The sequence below is a fragment of the Daphnia pulicaria genome, chromosome 4, assembly GCF_021234035.1.
Source record: "Daphnia pulicaria isolate SC F1-1A chromosome 4, SC_F0-13Bv2, whole genome shotgun sequence".
NCBI classification, from domain to species: Eukaryota; Metazoa; Arthropoda; class Branchiopoda; order Diplostraca; family Daphniidae; genus Daphnia; species Daphnia pulicaria.
Genome location: NC_060916.1, coordinates 7,948,481 through 7,960,170, shown reverse-complemented (window position 1 = coordinate 7,960,170; position 11,690 = coordinate 7,948,481). Strand labels below are relative to the sequence as shown.

The window sequence follows — 11,690 nt, the reverse complement described above, 5'->3', positions numbered from 1 at the left end:
CATTTAAAAAAAATCACATGCACAATTCAAAGACGCTAAAAAATGGGTTTGATAAAACGTAAACTTAATCTAAACTATTTATCTCGCTATTTATCAACAACAATACAAAAATTCTGTGATATTTAATATTTTCAAACGATTTAGTAAATTTACGCAAGAAACTCATTTCCTCATCGGTTTATCTAGCAGGTCGTGTGGAGGAGGGGATGTTGTTGGAGGTCTGTATTGGGTCAAAGTTTTTATTTTTTTATGTTTCCTTGTTGAACGCCAATCACGTAAATACTGGAAAAGATATTGCCAGGACAAAAAATAAATAAATTATGGATCCAAAGACACTTGGCGGAAACGGAAAATGGATTTTTTGCCTGTAAATCGATATTTTAAATATCGATTATTCAATATAACTAATAGTAAACAAAATTGAATTAATTCTGTATCATTATTATATTATCAATTTGAATTTTATTCAAGCAGAACAGGAACAATAACTAATAAAGTATAGTTAAGTTTTTTTTTTTCTCCTACATTTTTTTATTCTAAAAATAGTTCCAGGAACCAGGAAGGACAAGGACCTACCGCTTGACCACCGGCCTGACTGGCACCTCTTTGGTTTAATGAGATAGTCTTTCGTTGTATCACGACACCATCTGTTGTCGATCCTGAAAACCAGTGGGACATTTGAATTTTTTTCTAGTCGATGACTTGTCTTGAGATGATTTTGAAATGATGATTTCCTGCGACACCCTCGGACATGTCAATACTCAACAGCTCAAAAGGAGGGAGGGGGTGTTGTAGTCATTGAGTATTGGTAGGTTAGATATAACAAGCTAGAAGCAAGAAACAAGTTACTCAGTTGAAATGGAAAATTAAACTCGTACCGCCTGGAATTTCATAGTTCTTCGCTGTGTCGATATGGCGATAATTCGAGAGATGAAGGGCGGTCCTAGCTGAATGAATCTCGTAAACAACCTACAACAATTAAAAAAAATACTTTTAGAATTATATGCAATTTAAGCGAAATTTTTTAAATCTCATTGTTGTCGGTGTTGAAAAATCCTCGCAACAATTTGGAGAAAGAAATTTTTGTTTTTTCACATGTTCCTTTTTAAAAAGTAGATTCATCATTGAAGCTGAACTAAATTTCTTTTTCAATTAAGTATCAAACACCGCTTTTACTTCCATTGCTTAGTGGGACTGTGTTGCATAATGCAATTTTTTTTTGTATAACAGCTGCGCGAAAATGAGCGATGTATTCCAAGTTTAACGTACGTTTTCATCTATTTTTACTTGCAAAATGTTTAGTTGTTTGACTCATGGGAAAGCTGAAACATCTTATAGCAAAAACAATGTCGATGGTTTCGAATCACGGCCATTCAAGTAAATTGATGTGGTAAGCTGGGTTTAAATAATAATTTCTAATGAATTCTCTTTAACAAAAGAAAAGATCAATAGTATGATAAGATAAGGCATAGGTCACACAAATATCATCATCCCATGAGTCATAAGTTACTTTTCAGCATTTTCGATCATATACTTTACTGCAATTCTATCTCATCTTCACTATCAAATTTTCTAGGTTTCACGCTAACTACTTCCATGAATATCCCCTTCACGATTCATGCAATGAACAATTAAAATCAAACCAGTAGCCAAAGTATCTTCAGCAATGGCAAATTCTTAGATACAAAATGTAATCAAGTCATTTTCCACTGATTCAGAATGTAATCAAGTTGATCGATTGTTTCGAGTGACAAATAAAATGAGACAGGTTTATACCAAATTGAGAAAGAGGTGCAGACAATAAAACTGTTTGTACAGTGTCCTGTCAATGAGGGAGAAAAAAAAAACAAAGAAAAAAGACATGGCATTTCTATTGCAGGACCGGATCGATTAACATTCTTAATAAGGTTGGTGTCTCGGCGCCTGGCGTCCAGCGCCGCGCTGTTTACCTCCGCTGTATTGTTGCCCTTGACCGCCTGCATTAGGAATAAAAAACGAAAAATTCAAGCGTCATCATCTGTCATACTAGTTGACATTCAGGGCACATTTAAAAATTAATCTTAACCATATCCGCCGTAACTGTAGTCACCGTAAGCTCCGTACGAATCATATCCACCTCCGTAGTAGTCATATCCATATCCTGTAAATAAAATAATATCATGAGTATGACATAACTTTAAAACAAATTCTGACTCAAATTACCTTCGCCGTATCCGTAGCCGCCACCATAGCCTCCGCCGTATCCTCCTGCGTAACCAGCTCCGTATCCTCCAGCTGCATAGCCGCCTTGACCACCCCAACCGCCCCAACCTTGAAAATTGTAACAGTTCAAAAGCAACTGAACAGTGAATTTTCCTATTAGATCCTACCTCCTCTTCCTCGTGGAGCGCCTCGCATACCACCTGGACCACCTCTTCCACCTCTCATTGCTGGTGGGCCAAAGGAATCTGGTTTGGGAGTTGCTTTCTTGACGTCAACTTCCTTTCCATTTATGACTTGTTTTGGCGTTTTCAGTAGGTCAAATACAACATTCTCGTTGTCGTATGTAATAAAGCAGAAATTCTTTCTTTGGTTCTTGACACGATCAAATGGCATTTCAATTTCTACAATCTAAAGACACAACCAGAAAATAAAAATGGGTTCTAAACCATTGAATGTTAGCAAAGTTAGCAAAGAAATACTTACATTTCCAAAGGTTCCAAAAAATGAACGAATAGTTTCTTCTGTGGTATCTTGAGGTAATCCACCAACGAATATCTTTCCAGAACGGGCTTTTGCTTTCTTGGGGTCAACTCTTTTGCCATTAATTATATGTTCTCCAGCATTCATTACCTATTTAAAACTCAGATTAGCAAGGTACTTTTAACTGTAATAGGATGATTATTTTTACCTTGTCTAAATTTTCAGCAGACTTGAAAACCAGAAAAGCAAAACCTCTTGATCTCCCTGTTTGGGGATCCATTTTGACTGTAATACTTTCTATTTCACCGTACTTGCCAAAATGTTCTCGCAATTCCTCTGCAGAAAAATTATAATAAATAAATAAACAAAAGAAATAGAACAAAATTAAAGATATAAACTTACTGTCGGTTGTTGCCCAGCTCAAGCCACCAACGAAAAGTTTCCTGAAAGATAATCGAAACATTAAAACTTTAGTAATGAATTCAAATAGTGAAGGGAAAAATCGAAAAGTTCCGATCACTATAAGAACGACGTAAGGCCACGACTGGTAACATTTATTAGGAATCGACACAATGTGAAAAATCTTCTGAAATTTACGTTAAAACATTTCCGACTACAAAAATATCAAACAAAAGATGCACATTGTGTATAAAAAAAAGGAGTAAAAAGGGAGGGCAACCGCACTGTTTTGAGTAGACATTTCCAAGATTGAAATCAAAATTTATACAAAAATATTCATGTATCAAAGGAAAAGGACACTAACACAAATCTGATTAATCTTCAAATCCATCTGAAAATTATTTGAAAGTCTTGACATTTTCTCTTTAAAGATGGTTTACATTGTCAACTTTAAATTTCAGGATGTATCTCAATTTACTTGATTTTGATTGATTCTGAAGAACTCGAGGATCCAATGATGAATTTTAAACAAAACTTTAGCACAAACTTCTTGATGAATGAACATGTTTTGCAAACATCTATAGAGAAACCAACTGGGCACTGACATTCTCTAGGCCAATGCAAAGTTGTTTTGGCAAGGGAAGCTTATGAAAATGGCCAGTATATACCCTTTGAATAGTCATTTAAAGAAATCCATTGACGTCCTCCATGGTGCACCTCGTGTCCCACTGGAATGGTGGTGGCTTCAAGATCTTGTTCTGGTCACCTTGTGCTCTGCAAGAACACTGTCTGGAGGATTTGGGGTTTGGTTTCGATACTTATGTAAAAAAATATTTGCTTCTCTCATTTGATAATTTTGCAATTACAAACAACACAATTTTTATGACATTTCCAAACAAATCAAAGGCCTTAATGAAATGGCTAATTGACAGGATGTTAAAAGTTGAAAACTTTTACGATGAGCAAATAATGAACACCAAAATGACAAAAGTCCAAACACAATTTGTACAGTACACAAGCAAAGATGAAACCGATATCTGTGGATTTACTGAGCCGTAATGTCAGGAGGCATGAATATTTGACAGAAAAATGTTTACGAGCGTAGTTCCAAAAGAAAAGAGTTCAAGATTTCAATACCATACTACGTTTCAAACAAAAAAAAAGGATCCCGTACACGAAAAAAATATTAAATTAAAGAAAAAGAGATTTGTATTTACCGATCTTCATCTTTGCCCAAAGGATCTTGAGAAGTGGAATCTTCATGTCCATCGCCATTAGTTGCTTCTTCCATTGCTTCGTTTCCATTTAGTTCAGCATTTTCCTGCACTTGCTGTGTTTCTGATTCTTGAAAGTCACCATAGCTTTCATTACTAAAGTCCCCTTGTGCCATATCCTCCGTATAATCTTGATTCGCAGCCATTTCTGTTAGGCTAGTCAAATTGGATGCAAAAAGAAAATGAACGTTACTAAATTCTTAACAGACGCAGCGGAATAAAGAAGTTGACGGAAATGACGCCAAACTTCAAGCTTCCCTAATGCCGTGCACTGTTGCCACTTCCTACAAATTTACGGAAAATCAAAAAACCAAAAACGTATATTTTAACATTATACTCTACGTTAGATTTAAACAATTATGATATATTTTATTTTTAACTTAATTTAAAACTAAAATGTAAGTAACGGAAAAACGGAAACTAAATTTTTTTTTCGGGACAACAGCCAGTTCTCTTATCCCTGTTGTGACTTACAGAACAGCAGCTGGTGGCGGAAATCGAAAGATTCTTGTTTTCTCGGTGTAAGAGGGTAAGAGCACAGATAAACCCCATGGACCATGGCTGTATGGGCAAGGCGGCAAGCTAACGACGGAGAGAGATGTAAATTTGGAACGAAACTTTTAACTGGAAGGATATACATGGAAACCTATGGTTTATTATCTATTTGAACATTAAACACGATTTTAAAATGTAGAATACAGGCACACACGAACACGAGAGTAGCTTACGCTAAACAGGGAACATGTGTTTATTTGAATTAGTCATTCAATTCCAAGTTAAATATCGTTGAAAATGGAATTTATGTTAAACGCAAAAATCAAATTTAGAAAAGCTTCTTTGTGAATGTTTCAAGTTTAAACAGACCTACAAATTCCAATAAGAAAGTTAGAAAAAATTTACGCTAAAATTGTTTCCATCAACGGCGTATACTGGAGCTGGGTAACTACATAATGGTGTTGAAACAATCTGAATATCTGATATTAAAGTTTAATTGTTGGACGAATTAACCCATAGATTGGGAAACTTTTGATGTCAACGGAAAAAAAAAACAGCTGAAAAAACCCTCCCTTCGAAGAATAAAAGAAACGTGTCGATGTGTGTCGACTGTCGAAACCAAATGATGGGCGACGAAAACGAAATCCGAGAATTGGCAACAGTGGGATACACTGAGGTAGTCGCGTCTTTTTTGTCAGAACAGCCCGCTTTTAAGCATCTATACTTGGTTTAGTTCTGCGAAGCCATTGGGTTCAGTACGATTCACTTGTGACTTATACATAATGGTACTGTATCCAAAGTTTTCCTGCTCATTAATTGTCATCTGAATGCAATTCTTGCATATTTGCATTCCTTGTCATGTGGTTTAGCTGCTGTCAAAGTTTCAACTCGAAATTCACTGAATTTGCCTGTTTTTATTGCATTCTTAGGCTGGAGGTAAAGCTGGAAAGGACTCGGGAAAAGCCAAAGCTAAAGCTGTGTCTAGGTCAGCAAGAGCTGGACTTCAGGTCAGTTTTCAAAGTTTGATTGTGTCACACTGGTCCATTTTTATTCAGTTGGATATCAGTTCATATATTTTGTATTTTGTATCAATATTTTGTATAAATAGTTTCCTGTTGGTCGTATTCACCGGCATCTAAAGAATAGGACAACAAGTCACGGCCGAGTTGGTGCTACTGCTGCTGTTTATAGTGCCGCAATTCTCGAGTATTTGACGGCTGAAGTAAGGTTCTTACTAATTAACTTGAGTTTATTCTGTTGCAACATCTTTAATCATGTGAAAAGTGAAGATACTTAAGTTTCCGTTGGAACTAGCTTTCCCGCCATTTATGAGATACGTTCTAAACTCAAAGACTGACTCCGCCCCCTTTTCTCTCTAGCGGTTTGAATTTGAAAATTTCTAACGGAAACTTGATGTCAATTGCGAGTGCGTGTCCATGAGAGTGTTTAACGTTTAAAGGATTTCTAGAACATCATTTTTTTTTTTTAAATAATTAGAATTGATTTCAGATTTTATAAAATTGATTGTGTTTAGGTATTGGAGTTGGCGGGAAATGCTTCGAAGGACCTCAAAGTCAAACGTATTACCCCTCGCCATTTACAGCTTGCCATTCGCGGTGATGAAGAGTTGGATAGTTTAATCAAAGCAACCATTGCTGGAGGAGGTAAAACTTTTCTCAAACTTACAAAAAGATTTTTTATTAACTCTTCAATTATTTAAGGTGTCATTCCTCACATCCACAAGTCCTTGATTGGCAAAAAAGGAGGGCCCACACCTGGAAATCCTAAACCATAAACTAAAATTTGTTTGATTGGCCCCTAATGAATGAAAACAAGTTTCGCCCGTGACCTCATCGAAAAAATAAGAATGTGCTCTTTGTATTGACGCGACTAAAATTTTCTATGTTTTGGTTTCTCTTTCCTGTTTTTGTCGTATCTCAACAAGCCATCCCAGACCTTTTTCAGCTGCATTTTGCTTCTCCTACAATGGACCACTTCATTTAATTTCATTCTAAAATTGTCATCGATTCGCTCGTATTTCACCCTTCGTATTGTTAAGAGAACTCAAAAAAAAAAAAAAATAGAAATACAATGTCGCTTTTTTAAACGTTGTATGAAATTTGTCGCTTTACATATATAAATCACGTTAAGTTCCATTTCCACTTACAAATTAAGGCTATTATCTTCTTTGACTTGAGAAACACGTGGTATAGGAGGAGTTGCCACTAGAAAGTTAGCTGATAAAAACAAGGGAAGTTCTTCTTTATCCAGAGTTATAAGGCATATCTGAAACACAGATGTAACAATAAAGATAAAAAAAATTCCAAGGCATGTTGCTACTTACTTCTTCGTTTTTTCCCAAAGTCGTCGATTGTATTCCAGTACTTCGTGTGTATTGAACCATCCTCTGTTCGTCCAAACCGTAAATAGTCAATCTGCAAGTAAATGGAAAAAAAAAGGTTAACAAAAAAAAAAAAAAAATTCGACGCGCCAACAATACACACTTAAACATTAAATTCCGACGTGCTTGATGACTAAGCGTCTTTTCATTTTCCGTGCGATGATTTCTACGCAATTTCAAACAACTGTGCTCGTATGTCAAAACCAAATCCAATCCTATAGCCCAACCCAAACCATGAAATTGAAATAAGAAATTATTACGTTAACAACGCAAATTTACTTTTTAACTTTAATAGTTAGATACCGAAGTGAAATCCAGTCCACCGCCACATTTGCTGTCCATTGGCACAAAGAACTCGTCCACACCTAAGACTATGCTGATCAAATTCGGCTTCATTTAGCTGGCGCGGCCTAACAGGTAAACAATGTTAATTTCAATTATGATAGATATATGTAAAAGAAGTGAAAAGAGGTAGATGGATAATCATGTGTCAGATTTTTTACATACCCTTTATCGTATCCTTGATCGGCTTGAAGCATCCGATACCATTGGGTACGAAAAACGGGGAGAAGAAGTGATGCCGGTATAATTTGATCACCCTGAATCATGTCAACATCTTGTGGATGCCCAATAAGAGATGCGAGCCTGAGTCCACTAAATGCTTTCAAATACGGCTTGCCAACTTCCCTCAAAAGAAATTCTAAATCCGATTCGGCTAATTTAAAAGAAAACTAAAGCGTGTTAACAAATTCTAAATTAAAACAATCTTAAAACTCTGCATACCAGCTTCTGCTTGGAAATATTTATTAGCACATGTAATGCCATCTTGAGCCGTTCCTTCCCATTCAGGATGGAGTTTCAGAAAAAGCCAGAACTTCAATAGAACATAAAGTGAGAATTCAGTCTGAATAACGCACAGGTTTTTCGATGTGACTAACAACTCCATCAGATCGGCACTGTCAATAGTATCAGTTATAGTAGTGAATCAGATATAACATTTCTGTACATTTATACCTGATCTCGCGCAATCGATTAGGTGACTCAGGAAGATAGCATAAGAGATTTACTAAGAGCCATTGAAGACATGCCTCTTTCACAGTACAAACTCCATAACTTTTGGAAGATTCATAATAAGTTATCACTGTCTAAAATGTATTGTTAATTCAATAATCAGAAAGTTTCATATTTAAACTAAATAAATTGTATACCTTAATATTGACTGTTTGAGCCATTACTTCACAACATTTCAAAATGATTGCATCTAGTTGTAAAAGTGATGCTGCAGCTAATAAAGAAACTACTTCTGATGATTCAATTTCCAGTTCATCTTGATAAAGAGAACCTAATACAACTTTCAATGCTAAAACAAGCCAATAATTTTTTTGAGTTCCATATTTTCATCTTAAATAACAAATAAAAATGTATACTTACAATCAAAGGTTATATTGGGATCCAAAATTTGTATGTGTACTACATTCTGCTCTGATTCCTTCCAAGATCCTGAAAACATGCTGGCTAATATAGATAGATGAAACAATAATTGTTAGCTGATGTATAAAAGATTAATAGTTGATGAAGATGATACTGTATAATATTTCAAATAATATATTAACATACCAAAGTATGGACTCTGTAAGAGTTTTGAAAAAAAAAAAAAATTTAGTTAAAAACCCAAATAGTCAATATACGTAATAACACTCACATACCTGACACAAATAGATTTTATGAAGTTTCCATTCTTTTCCAAGTATTATGAGAGTTATATCATGATTTTTACCTTCCTGAAAAAGGGCTTTGTAGATGTACTGATAAAATAAACAAATAAAAAAGGCAATGTATGTATCAATGTTTTATGGTAAAAATTCCAGTAATTGTAACCACTGAAACAAATAATTTTACTTGTGATGTTGTCATTAACCGCATCCTGCATTGTAAATATGAATGAAGAAATATATTGGCAAAGTTAAGAATTATATTACAAATATACCTTTTGCTTGTATTGGAATCCACGTCACTGTCATCTCCATTAACGGTCGAAAGCTGCCGTCGTTTTCGTTTCCTCTGATAACTTATTCTTGGTTGACCAAAAACGTAACTACATGCACTTTGAGCCAACCCCATCTCAAAGTAATATTTTATGAAAATTTATTTAAAAAATAAGCGTCACCCCCGGAGACCAAAATTTGACAACATGAATGCAGATATTCTGTTTTTTGTTGAAATATTATGACAATAAAGTGTAACCGTGTTGTAGCGTCGACACACCGTTAATATGTTTTATGTTTATTTACTTTTCGAGTGGGCGGGACTTCAAAGGTAGTCTGCATAGCCAAATTTACGAATTTCTGATTTTTTTTTTGATTAATTTTTTTGTTTTCTACTTTTCTAGTTTTCTACTTTCTAATTCTAACCTTATCTTTCAGGCACATATTTTTTGTTTGCTAAAGTTCTAACATTTAAAAACTAAAATATAAACAAATTTAGATTGGTGGATATGGTGACTATGCAAAAGACTGGGAAAAATGGATACATTAATTAAAAAAAAAAAAACTTCTCGTAGCCCCAAGATTTGAAATTAGAAAAAGAACAAAACAAAAAAAAAGCGTAACGAATTAGTGAACATTTGTATTGATCGTATCATGACAGTGAAGGTACACACCGTAAAATAGATTGGCCATGTCGACAAAGACCTCAAAAGGAATGGCGAATGTGTTCTTATAATATCTTTTTTAGTTTTATTTGGAATCTTCGTTATGCGTGTTGTTTTGAATTGTTCCCCCATTGTAGGCGTAATCTGCTTTATTGTGCATAATAAGACGATTTTCGACGAAATAAAATGAATCTGATCGAGTTTCAAATGGATGATTGATCATCTCATCCACTTAATAAGAAAAAATGTGATTAGCGTAATTAGCGCTTTCTTTATTCCGAAAATAAATTTAAGATATTTACTTGCTTCTGAAGATAATGCGGGAAAATCGTAAATATGCTCTACAGTATTTTTGCTATGGGGAATGCAGAAACCAAATTCAAAATCGAATGTTTTTAACAAACGATCTCGAAAAAAATGACGCTCAATCATCCTGAAGTTATTTACAGGTTTTTCACCAACCACAAATTCAACTCTGTAAAGAGGTATATTTAATCAATAATAAAACCGTAAGCCTAATCATTTAAAAAGCAGAACTTACGTTGCACCAACAGTTCTAAGTTTCAAAAAATGCGGAGTAAATTGGTATCGCACAAACCGGCCAGCGTTCGGATCTAGATCATTCACATCAGTTTCGGGTGGATTGTCGCACAATTCTTTAAGAAAATTATAAAATAAGTTATGAATTAAATTCAATATTTACTTAGACCAAAGTTTCTTTGTCTATGTTAGAAGCTCTATAATTTGTTTTAACAAGCGATAATTAAGCATTATGAAGATTGTGCAACCTGCAATTCATACTTTCAAAAGAAAAATATGGCAAATCTTCACACTGGCCGAAGAATGTACAAGAAAAGAAGTAATGTAAAATGACTTTGACCGAAGACAGCATATTAGAATACATGACAACAAAATAAGCGTACCTGGAGGTAGTGGTTTTGCAATTTCAAAGAGAACAGTTCCACTCTCCAAGTCCCTAATGCAAAATCGGGTAAAATCAATATCATAAATGTTTGCATCAGGAGAGCAAAGGTAACCTAGATGTAAGAATTTCAGAATCAGGTAACCAAAGAAACATTACAATAATTGCAAATATATCTTCTATATTACTATTGGTGATCTGTTTAAGTTTCAAAACATCTTCAGGTGTGATATTTCTAGCAATTGGGGAATCTGAAATTGGTTCTGAGTGTTCCTGTTTTTTGTCAGATGTAGAGATAGCACTAGGTAAATCACCACTGTCACTACTTGTAGGTAACCCCACACTTGTATGGGACCCTACTGAACCATGAAGAGTGCTCATTTCTTCCTGAAATAGAAAAAAACAAACAAAAACAATATGATATACAATTTGTTTAATCACTGTCACATAGTTAACACAGCCCAATTTCTATAGATTTATTCAAAAATGAAAATATAGTTTAGCTAGTCAAAGCAGCAAATAAACCTAAAAACTGTACCACTTTCAATTTGCTATCAGTTTGCTTTGAACTTTTCAAGTATTAATCAATGGAAAGCTTATTATTTAAGTATCTGAAATCAGATATAAACTGAACAGAAAATAATACCAAAGAAAAAAACCTTCACTTCTTTATACCTTGCACTCAATACATCAACAGACAATTATGTGAAGATATTGTTGACGTTTCGACTGTTTCTATGGCTACAGGAGTTTCCAGTCATGGCTTCATTATAAACACGCCCGAGAAAATTTATTTACTTTTAGTTATAGAGTATAGACAGAGGAGAATCGAACGGGACATCAGTTCACGAAATTTTTCAGTGCTCT

The 11,690-nt window shown here is 34.6% G+C and overlaps 4 protein-coding genes across 9 annotated transcripts; 1 reads left to right on the top strand and 3 right to left on the bottom strand.

The window, feature by feature from the left end:
• Window positions 1-1,702: 1,702 nt before the first annotated feature.
• LOC124336819 (RNA-binding protein squid-like) lies at window positions 1,703-4,614 on the bottom strand. Of its 5 annotated transcripts, none has more exons than XM_046790628.1 (8): window positions 4,299-4,614; window positions 3,085-3,125; window positions 2,891-3,018; window positions 2,686-2,832; window positions 2,370-2,610; window positions 2,203-2,286; window positions 2,066-2,140; window positions 1,703-1,976 (listed from the first exon to the last, which is right to left on the bottom strand). In XM_046790628.1, the coding sequence occupies exons 1-8, from the start codon at window positions 4,499-4,501 to the stop codon at window positions 1,900-1,902; spliced, it is 996 nt and encodes a 331-aa protein (XP_046646584.1). In that variant the 5' UTR covers window positions 4,502-4,614; the 3' UTR covers window positions 1,703-1,899. The 5 variants fall into 5 exon arrangements, with proteins under 5 accessions (XP_046646584.1, XP_046646586.1, XP_046646582.1 ...); XM_046790630.1 differs by having other exon boundaries at window positions 2,046-2,140; window positions 2,203-2,310; window positions 4,299-4,613; XM_046790626.1 differs by having other exon boundaries at window positions 2,203-2,310; window positions 4,299-4,613.
• Window positions 4,615-5,483: 869 nt separating this feature from the next.
• On the top strand, window positions 5,484-6,961 carry LOC124336823 (histone H2A.V). Its single transcript, XM_046790635.1, has 5 exons — window positions 5,484-5,635; window positions 5,780-5,857; window positions 5,959-6,072; window positions 6,385-6,514; window positions 6,572-6,961. The coding sequence occupies exons 1-5, from the start codon at window positions 5,633-5,635 to the stop codon at window positions 6,643-6,645; spliced, it is 399 nt and encodes a 132-aa protein (XP_046646591.1). The 5' UTR covers window positions 5,484-5,632; the 3' UTR covers window positions 6,646-6,961.
• LOC124336817 (protein germ cell-less-like) lies at window positions 6,821-9,565 on the bottom strand. The gene is made up of 13 exons (XM_046790623.1): window positions 9,239-9,565; window positions 9,151-9,175; window positions 8,958-9,056; window positions 8,869-8,881; window positions 8,683-8,766; window positions 8,460-8,611; window positions 8,266-8,396; window positions 8,035-8,207; window positions 7,759-7,966; window positions 7,555-7,661; window positions 7,355-7,466; window positions 7,195-7,285; window positions 6,821-7,136 (listed from the first exon to the last, which is right to left on the bottom strand). Exons 1-13 carry the CDS (start codon window positions 9,370-9,372, stop codon window positions 7,014-7,016), a joined length of 1,452 nt encoding a protein of 483 aa, XP_046646579.1. The 5' UTR covers window positions 9,373-9,565; the 3' UTR covers window positions 6,821-7,013.
• A 295-nt stretch (window positions 9,566-9,860) lies between these two features.
• On the bottom strand, window positions 9,861-11,650 carry LOC124336820 (protein unc-119 homolog A-like). Of its 2 annotated transcripts, none has more exons than XM_046790631.1 (6): window positions 11,499-11,650; window positions 11,012-11,210; window positions 10,825-10,938; window positions 10,443-10,557; window positions 10,204-10,376; window positions 9,861-10,132 (listed from the first exon to the last, which is right to left on the bottom strand). In XM_046790631.1, the coding sequence occupies exons 2-6, from the start codon at window positions 11,202-11,204 to the stop codon at window positions 9,987-9,989; spliced, it is 741 nt and encodes a 246-aa protein (XP_046646587.1). In that variant the 5' UTR covers window positions 11,205-11,210; window positions 11,499-11,650; the 3' UTR covers window positions 9,861-9,986. The 2 variants fall into 2 exon arrangements, with proteins under 2 accessions (XP_046646587.1, XP_046646588.1); XM_046790632.1 differs by having other exon boundaries at window positions 11,470-11,615.
• Window positions 11,651-11,690: the final 40 nt, after the last annotated feature.

Coding starts and splice junctions, on each gene's coding strand:
- LOC124336819 (XM_046790626.1), bottom strand. CDS start 4,501: ATGGCTGCGAATCAAGATTATACGGAGGATATGGCACAAGGGGACTTT. Junction 3,126..4,298: donor TTGGGCAAAGATGAAGATCG/GTAAATACAAAT, acceptor ATTATCTTTCAG/GAAACTTTTCGTTGGTGGCT. Junction 1,977..2,065: donor CTACAGTTACGGCGGATATG/GTTAAGATTAAT, acceptor TTCCTAATGCAG/GCGGTCAAGGGCAACAATAC.
- LOC124336823 (XM_046790635.1), top strand. Junction 5,858..5,958: donor CAGCAAGAGCTGGACTTCAG/GTCAGTTTTCAA, acceptor TTGTATAAATAG/TTTCCTGTTGGTCGTATTCA. Junction 6,515..6,571: donor AGCAACCATTGCTGGAGGAG/GTAAAACTTTTC, acceptor CAATTATTTAAG/GTGTCATTCCTCACATCCAC.
- LOC124336817 (XM_046790623.1), bottom strand. CDS start 9,372: ATGGGGTTGGCTCAAAGTGCATGTAGTTACGTTTTTGGTCAACCAAGA. Junction 7,662..7,758: donor GATCAAGGATACGATAAAGG/GTATGTAAAAAA, acceptor TTTACCTGTTAG/GCCGCGCCAGCTAAATGAAG. Junction 7,467..7,554: donor GTGGACTGGATTTCACTTCG/GTATCTAACTAT, acceptor GTTGGGCTATAG/GATTGGATTTGGTTTTGACA.
- LOC124336820 (XM_046790631.1), bottom strand. CDS start 11,204: ATGAGCACTCTTCATGGTTCAGTAGGGTCCCATACAAGTGTGGGGTTA. Junction 10,558..10,824: donor TGCAAAACCACTACCTCCAG/GTACGCTTATTT, acceptor ATTTTCTTAAAG/AATTGTGCGACAATCCACCC. Junction 10,133..10,203: donor CGCATTATCTTCAGAAGCAA/GTAAATATCTTA, acceptor TTTCTTATTAAG/TGGATGAGATGATCAATCAT.